Raw genomic sequence first — 14,860 nt, 5'->3', positions numbered from 1 at the left:
GACCAAAGAAGACACAAAGAAGACCTAAGACAGTAGAGCAACTAGAAGCCTGTATTAGACAAGAATGGGAAAACATTCCTATTCCTAATCAGTCCCCAGACGTTTGCAGACTGTTATAAAAAGAAGAGGGGATGCCACACAGTGGTAAACATGGCCTTGTCCCAACTTTTTTGAGATGTGTTGATGCCATGAAATTTAAAATCAACTTATTTTTCCCTTAAAATGATACATTTTCTCAGTTTAAACATTTGATATGTCATCTATGTTGTATTCTGAATAAAATATTGAAATTTGAAACTTCATGAAATATCATTGCATTCTTTTTTTATTCACAATTTGTACAGTGTCCCAACTTTTTTGGAATCGGGTTTGTAGAATATTTCTTATTCACTGAAAAAAAATATAAATAAATAAATAAATAAAAAAAATCTAAATTTGAGAAAACTTAAAAGTTTTGGACAACCCGCTTCGGGAGATTTCTCAACTTTTTGTTGTATAAACTGAATACAACAAGCTGAGAAAACTTAAACTTAAGGCAAAAGCTTGTTGCCTTAAACTTTTAAGTTTTCTCAACTTTTGATTTATTACAATGTTCTAGAAACTGAATCAGCATTCCTTAATAAACTGTAAAATTTTCATGTCAGAAGGGAGTGTACCTGGGGACAAAGCAAAGCAAAGTGGTGAACTTAATAAATATTCAGCACATGTTCACTTAACCATGATACCGTGATAAAAGAAAACAAACTAATATGAATTCAGTCCTTAGAAAGTGTGAGATCCAATGTATTTAAGGGGGCCAAGACATGGATTTTTTTTATTATTTTAATATGTTCCTTGAGGTTTACTTGTAATGTTAATAAAGTTTTTTGCACAAAAAAAGAGAAAACATACAAACAAATAAATATATGGCAAAATTATTATTTTCAGCCCTCATTCTGACCCTCTCTAAAACAACGTGTAAGGGTGGGACCCTTAAGGCTTCTCAGTAATCAGTCACTGTTATGATTGGCTAACGTCACTGCATAGGAAACAGTATCAATTCGCAATTCGCCTTTCCTAATATGTGCTAGTTAGCAAGTTTCACGGCTGAAGTTTACAATCTGCTTGTCACCCCATGGAAGAGAGGGGTGGGGTCAGCAGAGCTCATTAGCATTTAAAGCAACATTGACTAGAACGGCGTGCTGAAAACAGAGCTAATTTTGACAGGGTAAAAAGGGTGTTTTTTACACTACCATTGAGAAATTTTAACCAAAGTATTTCATAGACTTTTCATTAAGACTCTAAAGAATCATTAACTTGTGGAAAATGAGCATCCGATGACCCCTTTAATCTCTGTTATTTAGTGTCTGTCTGTTGGTATAGTTTTAAAAGCAGAGGAGCATATAAGCGGCCACCAAGAGCACAACAGCACAAGCAGATCTATTTTATAACCTGCAGTTACTGTCAGTCGAGCACCTTGGGGAATAATTAGCTGATAATGAGGCACAAGGTAAAATAGTGTTCACAGTTGTTAAAATTCTTGATTGTCACTCTTAATTATATAACAGCACAGGTGTTACATGCATGATTTTATCTCTTCTGAGTAAGACAAACTCTCTAATTGGCCCTGAATGTCCTAGAGTATCTGAAACATAATGTTGAATTTAAGAGATAACTGGGGGACAAAACAGTGCACACAACTGGGGGACAACCAAGAACACAATACTAACTCTGTGAAGCTGCGTAGTTCGTCTAAGTGTGCTGCAGCTTATGAACTCAACCAAAGCTTTGAGGACATCTGTTCTACAGCTTAGCTTTGAATGAGAGCCACTCGGTTTTCTCTTTGCAACTCTGGGACAGCTTTCAGACAGAGCTGATCTGTGGAGGATGTGGACCACTCGGCTGAATGGCCTTGACTTTCCTCTTTACTTTCTTCTCACTTGTGTTGGAGTAACAGTAAGGCTGGGTAGACAAAATAAATGACGTAACTGGCCTTGGATTCAAATGTCCACAAATAATCTATGTTAGCAGGCGGACTCCCTCCCTCTTACTCAGTCTCACTCGCTTATTCTTTCACATTCTATATATTTCTCCTTCTGCCTCTTTTAGGATTACTGCAGATACTTGTTTGTGTGGTGATAAGCACTTCACTATATCCAGGAAAAGCACAGTGAATTGTACCTTTTAAGCCTCTGCATTGGGAGCTCTCTGCTACTCTCCATAGACTTTCATAGTGAAAGATCAAGAGCAAAGAGAATAGCATCGTTGGGTCATTCCTACTGTGTGTTACATTTTTATGCCCCCCATCATATGTCTTAAAGGGGTCATGACATGAGAAATCAAATTTGCCTTGATCTTTTGGCATAAAGTTTGTTGTGCCATTAAAACATCATGCAAGTTTCACAGCTCACGTCCTCCTCATTAATAACGAAGCATTTATTTAATCAAGCTCCAAAAACTGCTTATTTTGGATCTGAGGTGCAAGGTGACATCACCTGGGCACAAACATTTGTGTAAACACTGTCTCCGGAGCAAGACATCAATGAACAGACATCTTCTCACCACAGGCCCCGCCCACTGGCGTTCACTCACGTAAAGGGATAGTTCACCCAAAAATGAAATTCAGCCATTAATTACTCACCCTCAAGTCAAAATATTTATGATGAATCCTGAGAGCTCTCTGACTCTCCCGTTGACAGCAAGAATCCTTACACGATCAAGGCTCAGAAACGTAGTAAGGACATCATTAAAATAGTCTTTGTGACATCAGGGGTTCAACCGTAATTTTATGAAGCAACAAAAGAATAATTTTTGTGCATGAAGAAAACAATAATAACAATTTATTTAATGATTCTTCTCACCGATTTACCGTCTTCTGCCATTTTGGAGAGTACCCCAGAACGTAATCAGAGTTGTTTACGTTCAGCATGCGCGTGCTGTCTACTGAACGTAAACAATGATGATTATGTTGCTTACGTTCCTGGGTACTCTCCAAAATGGTGGAAGATGGTAACTCGGGGAGAAGAATTGCTGAATAAATTATGTTATTACTGTTTTCTTTGCGCACAAAAAGTATTCTCGTAGCTTCATAAAATTATAGTGGAACCCCTGATGTCACATGGACTATTTTACCGATGTCCTTGCTATTTTTGTGTCCATTGATCATGGTAATATCGTTGCTGTCTATGGAGGGTCAAAGAGCTCTCAGATTCCATCAAAAATATCTTAATTTGTGTTCCGAAGATGAACGAAGGTCTTTTAATTTTTGGATGAACTAACCCTTTAACGGCCGACACTTGATTACACTGAATGCAAGTGTCACATTGTGTCAAAAGCAAATAGAAATTACAATCATTGCTGCTATCTTGTCTACACTGGATAGAGTATAGAGATGTGCATTCATATAGTATAATATAGAGTATAGAGATGTGCATTCGCTTTCTGACAAATAAAGTGAAAGAATGTTCGCTTTGATGCATTTGGTTTAAAAGCTCGTTGGTGTCTTTGTACCATTTTAATCATGATCATAAAAAAAAAACACCCTAGCATGAGGATGGCGATAATGATTCATTTCCAAAAAAAACATTTTATTTTTGATCATGTTGATAAAACACTCATGCCTTAGCAAGGGGGTGTTGATACTGTTTCCTATGCAATGATGTTAGCCATTAGACATAATTCCAGAAAAAAAAAAACATTTGTGACCACTTCGACTGCAAAACAGCAACAATTTAAGCCATTATATTTATTTTAATGCTAATTTTAAAATGTTACATGTTTCTCACTTGACAATAAATGGCTGTATGAAATTAAGTTAATTCACAAATAAAGACATCCTTTTAAACACAGTGGAATTGTTTTGTTCAAATCTTTATAGATCCACAAAATTATGCCATTTATCTGTGGTCTCAATATTGAAGAATCACTTATCAATTCAGTAGAAAAATATCATAAAATATCAGTACTGGTCAAATCGATTACCTCTCTCTAGTAAATTAACACCATAAACACAACTAAAAACTAACAAAATAAATGATTTAAAGCTACAAGCAGTTTTGGAATTTCATGGTGCATTAAGCTGATATGATTCATTTTTTACGAGTCTTGCCAAAGGCCTTGACAAAGACAGGGCTAGAACTAAGCAGAAGCATTATAAATGAAAGTAAGCTCTTCTCTGTACTCTGGAAGACTTTGTGATGAGAGTCATATCTTGGATAGGAACAGATCTGTGGAAACTTTACTGTGAGGGTAGATATCATTAACCTTGTGGATACACAAAACCTCAGAGCATTCAGACAGTAATAAATAATGACAGACACCCCTGCAGCACATGCTTCTATGACTGTGAATCTATCAGTATAAACCACATGAATAACTAAGATGCTTTCAGCAAGATCCTGTGGCTACTAAACGGCATAAGCAAAATGTATAAAGACATGTTAATGGCACCAGGTCTTTTCAGATGGACAGGTTGAGTCCCTTAATCCAGTCAGCTACTATACACAAGTATTAAAATTTGTCAGAAGTCAGCCTATAATTTACTTATGAATATAAATCTATAAAATGTTTTCGAACATAAAAAAAATTACACACTTCAGCTTTATGGATTTTTTCATTTGTTGTTTAATTTGATTGCACTGCCTTTTCAATGTAAACATTTCACACACAGTACAAAATCAATACAAACTGTATTATATGCATAAAAGATACATTTAGTGTGGGATTATTTGCTTTGGGTTGTGATGGGCCAGCACTGGGCTTAGGCTATTTTCAGTGCCAGTCCAGCCCAAGTTAATTGTATAGCAAACACTTTAAAAAGTTTCCAAAATTTGCACAACATAAGACTTCTCAGGTAGGTGGCTAGGAGCATTTTTTTTTATACTTTTTGGCTTTATTCCCACAAGGCATTATGAAATAAAAGCTTTTAGACTGCTGTTTACTACAGATACCCACTGGCCTTTTATCATTTTTACTTCTATGTGGAATCAAATTCCCTTTAAGACAAGTCGGCAGCCATCTCGGTATCATCCCTTCATAACTATTTTTCATATAATACATGTATTCTATCTACAGCTGTCTTGAAATAGAAAAGAATGAAGTCTCCAGAACGTGTTTGTCAAGATTAATTTCCAATAAAATATGAACTTCATTAAACACCATTCTGTTGTTAGGATGATAAAACCTTTTGAAAGTAAATTTTTTGGTATGCTTCAGTGGTCTAACAGTGCTCATCAATTTCAAAAAGATTGAGATGGCCAATCAAATCAAAACTAAAAAAGGCAGGCTTTACTGTGCACAGAAGCCAAATGTGAGTTCTAGTGTGATTCTACAGTTTTAATGGTGACAAGAAGAAATGTTAAAAGATAGACAAAGAAATATCCAGTGATGTAAACAATGCAACTTAGTTTCTTCATTTTGAATTTATGTGATTCATGTAATGTACAATTGAATTTGATGTGACAAGAAAAATGTGTCAACATATGGAAATGGCAAATGGATTACTTTACAATAAATTCTTGTTCTTTTATGGTTTTCTATATTTTTCTTTATTTCATATCCTATCACATCCATTTATTTTCATATCCATCCTTTAATTAGTTAAAAAAACACACAGACGCTCCAGAGTAAACAACTATCAAAAATCTGGCTCTTGTGTATATATATATATATATATATATATATATATATATATATATATATATATATATATATAAAACATAAAAGTTTACTTGTAAATGAGGGATGGGACTTCCATTTAGCATAAAACACACAGACGCTCCAGAGTAAACAACTATCAAAAATCTGGCTCTTGTAAATGAGGGATGGGACTTCCATTTAGCAGTGAGATTTCATTTTTTTCATGAGTGGTCCATCTCTTCCTCCTTATACTGTCTGTGGTGAAATATAATATAAATATAAATATAAATTTTACATTAGCATCTCTCATCTGTCAGACAGCTAAGCGAGCAGCATCGGAGTGACTCATCAGATTAGTTTAATCAATGACAGCATGTTTGTCCAAAAATCCCGTCTAGTGTGACCAGGGAGGAGCTAATTATGGATGAAGCATGTCAGTGTTTCTGAGGAAGCGGGGCTGCAGTCAGCTACATGGTGGATCAACACTAATGGAGGTTTTATAAGTGACAGATAACAGGCAAACACTCATTTATTTGATTCATTTCATTCAATCTTTCTGAAACTCAAAGTCATACAGCCGTGTGAGATGTTCTTTCAGTAGTTCTCAGCTGGTGGGTGTGGACAACAGGGAAAAAAACAAAATATAATAAAATGCAATTAACTGTATAATTAACCATATTAAAGGGATACTCCACCCCAAAATGAAAATTTTGTCATTAATCACTTACCCCCATGTCGTTCCAAACCTGTAAAAGCTCTGGTCATCTTCGGAACACAATTTAAGATTTTTTGGATGAAAACCAGGAGGCCTGTGACTGTCCCATAGACTCCTCTGTGTCTCACTATATCACAGTATGCTAAGTATTCTCTTCTGTATCATCCTCGCCACAAGGATGTGCTATATCTACGTGTATTTAGTTTTGATTTGAAAGAAAACAGCGCATCTGTGTGGTGCGGATGATACAGAAGAGCATACGCAGCATAAGGTGATATGGAGAGACACATAGGAGACTGTTGACAAAGGAATTGTTGAATAAAGTCATTATTTTTTTCTTTGCTTACAAAAAGTGTTCCAGTCGCTTCGTATAACCCAGATTGCATGTCTGATGGCAGATGGAGTATTCTGACGATGACTTTCATACCTTTTATGGACCTTGACACTGTTATTTACTTGGCAGTCTATGGGACAGTCACAGGCCTCCCGGTTTTCATACAAAATATCTTAAATTGTATTCCGAAGACGAATTAAGCTTTTACGGGTTTGGAACGACATGGGGGTAAGTGATTAATGACAAAATTTTCATTTTGGGGTAGAGTATCCCTTTAAGACTAACAAAACATACCAAATATACCCCAAAAGCCAAGAACAAAACTACACTAAGTAAAAAAAAAATTATACACTATGTTGAATAGTTCACTTTTTCATTTATGTCGACCATAATTTATTTTTGTGTCAAAACAGGGAGACAGTCAAAAATTATACCTATAAATCAGAACAATTTTGCATAATGTTGGACCTATGCAGCTCACAGTAATATTAATACATTTTAATATTTGATTTTAATGATATTTCTGCTAACGTTTTTACAACAATCAATTTTGGTACTTGAAATAACACTGGATTTCCATGGAAAATCTGGGTCCTCAAGTAAAAGTAGATAAGAACCACTGCTCAAAATCTGTGTTAGATGCACACTTATCATGTGATATTTACAAGGAGATATCAAACAACACAAGCAGATCCCTTTGCCTCTATGTCTCAGGACATAGGAAGATCCATTTTGGAGCATTTCATGCCTCAGAGAGCAGCCTTTAAGACACGTCTGTTTGCTATTGAAATCTCCTTTATCTTTAAATAGTGCTTGAGCAATGATGCATTTAGAAGAGCTGGCCTCTCCTACACTGAGTTCTTGTATCTTTTCTTTATTAAACCCTGAGGAGCCCTACTGTGGAAGTTCTTAAAAACATATCATCCCCTCTGATCTGTCCACCCACTAATCCACTCACGCACCCATTCATCACAGAGTTTCATTAATTCTGTTAAATAGCCTAAGTAATTCTGTGTAAGCAGATGCTTAAGCTGACAAACCACATAAGAATTCCAGACCAAATTACCTGAGAGCAATCAAAGTGCTTCTATTCTACTAACGTTCATAGTGAATAATCTAACAATCTAGCTAGTTTTCAGGAGCCCACTGTTCCTCTGCCAAAAACACATGCTACAAATGAAAAGGTGAAGGAAACATGTAATGTTGTTCCATACCTGTCTGGTTTTCTTTATTCTGTAGATTAAAAAATAAAGATGTTAGGCATGGTTTTGAGGCTGCTCTTTTCCATACAATAAAAGCAAATGGTAACTATGGGCTGTGAAGCCAACGATTAAAAAAAAAAAGCACCGTATGACCTCTCGTTTTTCACCTTCCCCCTTCACCATTTTAGGGTGTTTTCTCTTATTTTTGGAGTTTGACAGCCCTGGTCACCTTTTGCTTTCATTGTGTGGAAAACATCTACTTTTGTGCTCAGTGGATGAAAGAAAATCATACAGGCTTGGAACGACTTCAAGGTAAGTGAATGATGATAGAATTGCCTTTTATTTCTCGGCTAATATGATTAAGAGAATTAAAGCTGATTAGGCGATTTCCTCAGGCTGTACAGTAATAAAGGGCGGTCTGAGTGTGGGGCATATTTGAGCACGCAGGCATGAATCAAACGAAAGAAACTTGCTAAACCACACATGTCGCAAGAACACGTCCTTGCCTGACTCCTCAGAGAAGGCATGGAAAGCACGTAGACAAATCAGTTTGTGAAAACAATATTTACAAAATGTAATTACAAGCAAAGGCAGAGATAAGTAAAGACGTTTGAAGTTTCATTGTGACTTTGATTATGTTAGCAATTTGCTAGCTGGCAAACAATGAGATCTTGTCCTCAAAGAAGGTCGAGAAAGTCCTGGGTTTCAAACTATCAGTGAAAAAGGAGAACACAAGAGAAAAGATGATCTCAAAAGCGAGATGGGGGTGAAGTGTTTAGCTTGTGGCTGGAAGAAATGAGTGTGTCTTTGTTGGTCTGTGCTAATTATAGCAGGAACTGGCTGGGCTCAGATCTCCTCTCTCTAATAACATTTATCAGCTTCTTGTCACCAAAGACCCATTGTTCTCATCTCTCCTTAAATACTCCCCAAGAACAAACAAAGAACATCTCTGAATCTCTGGGACACGTTCATGCACCTCATACACTGGCTTCCTTTATTCTGAAAACATTATCAGAATACATACTGTACGTTAATCTATATAAAATTCACAAGTATTGATCAACTCTTCGATTTCATGCTCACACATGGAAAAGCATCTCATTATACAGTCTGTCAATGCTAAACCATGTCTTTATGAATACAGGATGTCTGCAGTCTGAACACCAGCTTCATGGCCAATAAAGGCACTCAGTTGGCAGGACGTATGGTCGACCAGCACATTAGTAATGATTCAGTCACCAAGGCCCACATCCTGTATACATTACTCTTTAACCGGTGCTATGAAAAACCATTGAGGAAACAGAGTGAATCTCAATGATAGCAATGAGACCACTAAGACATTAAATACTAATCTGCCAGAGAAAGCATAAGCAGTGTCTGTGAAACCGATAGTTAAGGCGCATGCAGATGGAGGGGCTGCTGCTCTGAATCTGACAATGACACCAAAGATTTACTTGTTGCCATTTATAGATCTGGAAAATTACAAGGAGGCAACTATTATTTGCGCTGAGGGGTTGTCAAATCCATAAAAACATCCTCCCTCCCTTTGTAACCTACATTTCAAATGGGATATGATCCGTGCATTGTGGATCACTACGCCGACGACTATAAATCCTTTTTCAATAGCTCTGATCCGAGCATATTATCACACGATTATAATAACAGATGTACCCAAATAGAATTGAGCAGCTGAGCTAAAAGCACCACACAATGGTGTCCGTCAGAAGATTTAATAACAGGGTATAGACAACTATATAGAACAGAAAAAAATCACATAAGACAATCAGACGAATTCTAAACATGGAAGATAGAAGCAGCAACCAATGAAGACATAAAAATCACTGATACCAAGATTCTAGATGTTTACACATTCATAAAGTTTTAACCATAGGGAAATGAACAATTGCATCAACATTTTCCTATTACTGTTTCACTTACTTCATGGGCTTGAAGAGCGCCTGGCCATAGTTCTGGAATGTCATGATGAGCTTCAGCTGCGTGCCTCCAGATTTCATTGCTACAGAGAAAAAGAGTTACGCTGAATTTATCAGGAAAATAACTTGAGCCTTTTTACAATGAACCATTTAAGATAAGACTCATTATGCAAGTAGCAATAACAACGTGAAAATTCAATTCGAAAATTATTTTACTTGCCATTGGATTGGATTTGATTATAAACAGTTAAAAAACTAAAGACAAGAAGTGTATTTTGGACATAAATACTGTCCTTGTAGGAAAGATGATAAGACCTTTTTTTTTTTTTTAAATGTGTGTTGCAATGAATTTGCAGGCAATCACAAACAGATGAAGGAAAACAAGGAGACACCGCCTCGAGTCACTTAAGAGGCTTGCTGAGCCATACCAGTTTTTTTAAAGATTGCTATCACCACAGATTAACATGCAACTTTCTTCTAGAGTCCTTAGAAACCCTAAACAGTATATTAATAAGGAATAAATGTACAGTCAACTGGTCAGTATAAATCAAAATAAACCCAGACCCAGACGTCTTGGAGGGGTCTTGGATCATGCTGAATTATTTTGTGATAATGACTGGGTTTTTGTGCATTATCTCGCTTAGTAGTAAACAAGTAAATAAAAGGACATTAAATATTGACTTGAGAAATTACTTTATTATCTTAGAAGACAGAGAGCTCAGGGTTGATGTGAGAGAGACACTGGTGGCCAGGGACACTGGTCAAATATACAGTTCAGTGGTCATTATACAAAAATATTCTGACCACAAAATACAGCGATCGTCCAATCAGAATCAAGTATTCAGGAGAGTAATAAGCCATGTAATAAGTTGAGATATTGACCTAGGGGCTTCACATAAATGCAGCCCATCAAGCACAAGTCTACTTGACAATATGCATGCTTGGCAGGAGATACTTTTCCACAGCATGGCGTTTGATTAAGTCTAAATTGCACGCTCTTCTCATTCATTTACCCTGCTGGAATCCACTACCAGTGAATCTCAGTCCAATTTTATTGATGCATCTGCAGCCAGAGTGCAGGAAGACTCAAGCCATTATCTTGGAGAAACTTCATTCAACGGATCTATTTAAATCTGTTAGGAAGCACTCAAATCAGGCATCCTACTGCATGCAATCCCAAAATCACCTTCCCATTTAACATTTAACTCTAGTGTGTAATCTTAAATATGGTCTTACCAACACTGGTAATTCTCTGCGACACCAGATCCTTCAGCATTGCATCTATGACCGGGTTGTGCCTGGAGTAAAGCTCATACCGGTTGATCCCAATGTGGAAGCGGAGCCAATTTGGATAGGAGTCTGAGGACAACTCGCCCGTAGGAGCATAATCCCCATCTTTACCTTCCCCATTCCTACGGAAAGACAACATGTCCCAAATGCAATGAATGTTGTGCAATTTTTCATAAGCTATTCCAGGGATGACTCATATGAAGTTCTGAACCCCATGAGGTGTTGTTATTTACATTCTCAAGAACAAATGCAAGATAATAATAATAAAATAATAATTAGTTTTTACTATTAGCCTAATAATAATAACAAATAATATAATTAATATTATTAAACTTAAACCTTTGTTTTAAGTTATTGTTATAGTTATTATTATTATCATGATCATCGTCATCATTAGGAAATCAATATAACTTGGGAAAAACATGATGTAAAATGTGAAGAAAATAAAACAATTATCATATGTAGTCATTTATGAGTCTTGTAGGTAATTAATGTGTGAGAAAAAGAAAAAAAAACTGATATTGACAACCTACCACTCTGGGTTCTCTGCAGCTTTAGGGTCAAATCTTATATCAGTGTTGACATTGAATAAAGTGTCTTCGTCAGTTAAAGGAGGCAACGGCCTGGTGTATAAAGGATGCTCAAATAGCGCAGAGAGCCTCGAACCCTTGACAGCTGCGTTCTTCAAGGCAGAGTCCCGTGCCGTGTGCCTCTTCTCGTCACCTGTCAACTGCTCAAACCTTTTCAAAGCCTCGGATCTCTCCCCAACGGTGATCTTTTCCAGCGAGTGAGAGGACAGGTTTGAGTTCGGCTCGTTGCTGAAGTCTTGGAGTATTCTGAGCGTGTGTTTATTAGGCCAGCCGGACTCTGATCCCGGCTTGGCTCGATGCTTAGCCCAGTTCTGCGGCTCTTCGCTGGGTGTGTGTGAGCACGAGCACGCGCTACTGCTCCGTCTCTCCAGCTTCGGTAACAAGTCTATCATAATGTGCATCGAGCAGGCTATAAGAAACACCATCAGAATCAAGACGCGGAATTTTCTGAAGAGGATCATCTTCAGGGTCTCCTGTTCGAGAAAAGACTTGTTTGGAATTGCAGGGATAAAAGTGAGCAAGCGCACTACATCGCCAACAGTACATAAAACACGGGCTCCCAATTTTATGAGAAGAACACATGGAACGTTTTCGTTTTCATTTGCCAGTTTCAGGGCAGAAAGGAGGATTTATGTAGCAAAGCGCTCATCCACATCCATGCGAAACAATAATCCAGTTATTTACGTGCGCTCGCGATTAAATTCCTCCCGTGCAGTCAGTCGCGAGAACAATCTCTGACACAATCACTCGTAGTCTGTTCTAACATTTAATAGCTGCAGATATTTGCGAGATATAATAAAGTCAAGCCTCGTCAGATAAATGATCCACAAAAGTGCGTGTTCGCGATGCAGCGGTCCATCTCAATGTACGGAGAAAACATCTGTCTCTATTCATATAACGCACGAGATCGCTTTCACAGCTGCACAAGTTCATTCGCTCTTCTTATCCGGTACAAACCGAGGCTGTTCAGTCGTTGAAAGCGATGAGACGCATGGCAGCCCTGGCAGGTTTCGAGAAAGTGTGGCATCGCACCTCCTTCCGTCATCAAATGTGATCTTTGGAGAAAGTTTTAGCGTTTCTTGCTGAACATCCAGCTCATGTGAACGTGATGCTTGCCCGTTGACAGGCGCCTGAGGAAATACCTCTGTCGGATGTTCAGGGTGGGTGTGTTAAATATCATGATGCTGAAGCCCCTCGCACATAGAGGATTGGCTGAGCTTGAAAACAGCAGGACAGACAGCCCAGGCTCGCTTCTTCCTGTAGCGTCAAATTGTGCAAGAAGAGGGCGTCTGAACACACACTGCTACCCATTATTGTCTGAAATGACTTTTTAAGATGTACTTAACACGAACGCCCTAATCGCTCCCTACCACCTATTTTGGTGGAAAATGTCTGGACTCTTTCTCCATGTCACATGTCATGGAGCAGTTGACAAAGAGTCAAACTGTAATATAAGATGAGGTAAAATTATAGCCCATGCTTAAAAATGTGTCAACGGGATCATCTTTATGTATGTTGTACTAACTTGAAGTAAAAGATCTAAACAGCTTAAAAAAGATCACTAACCTAAAAAATAAAACACCCAAAAAATTGTTCACTCTTCTGTCAATCCAAACCACTGAAAATTGTCTTATCATTGTTCACTCTTCTGTCAATCCAAACCACTGCTGTGAAACACAAAAGAGAAGGATGACTAATTTGTGAGCAAATCATTTAGACAGGGGCTTTGTGAAATGAATCACCATGATTTATTGGTGTCAAGAATTTTTTTTTTTAGTCCAAAGCGACTGCGTAACTTTAGAACACTTGGAATATATTGCATAAGTCGTGTAAGCTACAGTTATGATACTTTTACTGTGTTTTTGTGTCCTGGTGATTTTTTTTTTTTTTTTTTTTTGATGGGTGACATGGTTCTATCACTGCAAGACATCCCTGTGAGTTATAAAAAGATGATCTGTCATTAACTAATTTGACCTCTATCTGTAAATCAGTGTTATTCAAAACTTTTGACTCCAAGGCCAACCCATTGTCAAAAATGATATTCAGGGGCCCTAAAAGATATATCTGGTACTTGTGCTGTAATAACAAAGCATTTAATGCAATTTTTATTTTGAAGAGGCAGTGTATTAAAATAATTAACTAAATTAATTATAATGAAATATTTATTTTATGAATTTAATTACTATTAAAATGAAATGTAGACAGCATTAATTACATAATTATAATTTATTATAGGTCAAATGTCACATTTCAGACAAGAGAACTGTCAAAGACAGCAATGAAAGGCTGATGTTCCTAAAATTCCCAGCGTATTTGGTGACAATACTCCAAAAACAGAGCATTGTCTGTTGGTTGGATGCTCGCCTGAGGAAAGAGCTAATTAATGATCACTGATTTCAAACAAGTTTCGATTTCGCTGTGAGAGAGCTTCTGTTCTTTCCTCCGGTCACATCACTTCATTTTCTATGATACGAACATAAGCTCTAACTTTTGTCATTCTGGCAAAAACAACAGTTTAATAACAGCCTGTGGGATCTGGCCTAACATAGATATAACTCTCCCTGTAACAGCAACTCTGTGTCATTCGCCTTTGTCATATCTAAAGCAAGGGTGTCAAAAATGACCACAATACAAGCCATTTAAACCAGAATGCACAACTAGTGTCAACACTGTGTCCAACTATGTCACATCTCTCACTATCGAGGAGACTGGCTAGAGAGCTCTACAGATGGCAAAGGCAACTCGGAGGATTTGTTCCTTTCAAAGCGCTGACTACAGCAGAGGCTGTAAATAAGCCTGAATAGATTTATGACCACTCCTGTTTGTCTCTGCAAGGTATCAGGGTGGACCATTAGATACAGTTCTGTGGACAGAGATAGGGGATTATGCTGAAGATAGAGATACAGATAGGGCTAGGGCATGAAAGCATTGGCTGAAATGTCTATTCATTATTAAGTCCGAGATTTATGCTACAATTTGTTGGGATGGCAATAGAGAGTGAGAGCGTGGGTTTGATGGAAGTTGAAATTAATTTAGAGTAGTCAATATGCTTTAAATGACACCTATGTGATCAGAAGAGAGCAGTGAGGAGGTGTAATAGGATTGATTTCATCTTTACATTAGCATTAAATAAGACACATTTCAGTGTAAGGAAAGTGCTTACTTTTCCACATGTCCTC

The 14,860-nt window shown here is 37.3% G+C and overlaps 1 protein-coding gene across 1 annotated transcript in view; it reads right to left on the bottom strand.

The window, feature by feature from the left end:
- Positions 1–12,929, bottom strand: part of LOC109081174 (extracellular serine/threonine protein kinase FAM20C-like) — a 42,819-nt gene extending 29,890 nt beyond the window's left edge. Inside the window, exons 1-3 of the mRNA XM_042735308.1 lie at positions 11,625–12,929; positions 11,038–11,213; positions 9,806–9,884 (exon numbers count right to left, since the gene is read on the bottom strand). Coding sequence (XP_042591242.1) covers positions 9,806–9,884; positions 11,038–11,213; positions 11,625–12,142 — 773 coding nt within the window. The 5' untranslated portion in view covers positions 12,143–12,929. The remainder of the gene's footprint in view (positions 1–9,805; positions 9,885–11,037; positions 11,214–11,624) is intronic.
- Positions 12,930–14,860: the final 1,931 nt, after the last annotated feature.

Source organism: Cyprinus carpio, chromosome B12, assembly GCF_018340385.1.
Source record: "Cyprinus carpio isolate SPL01 chromosome B12, ASM1834038v1, whole genome shotgun sequence".
In the NCBI taxonomy this organism is placed as follows: Eukaryota; Metazoa; Chordata; class Actinopteri; order Cypriniformes; family Cyprinidae; genus Cyprinus; species Cyprinus carpio.
The sequence above is the reverse complement of the archived record's forward strand: the minus strand, read 5'-3'. Positions and strand labels throughout refer to the sequence as shown.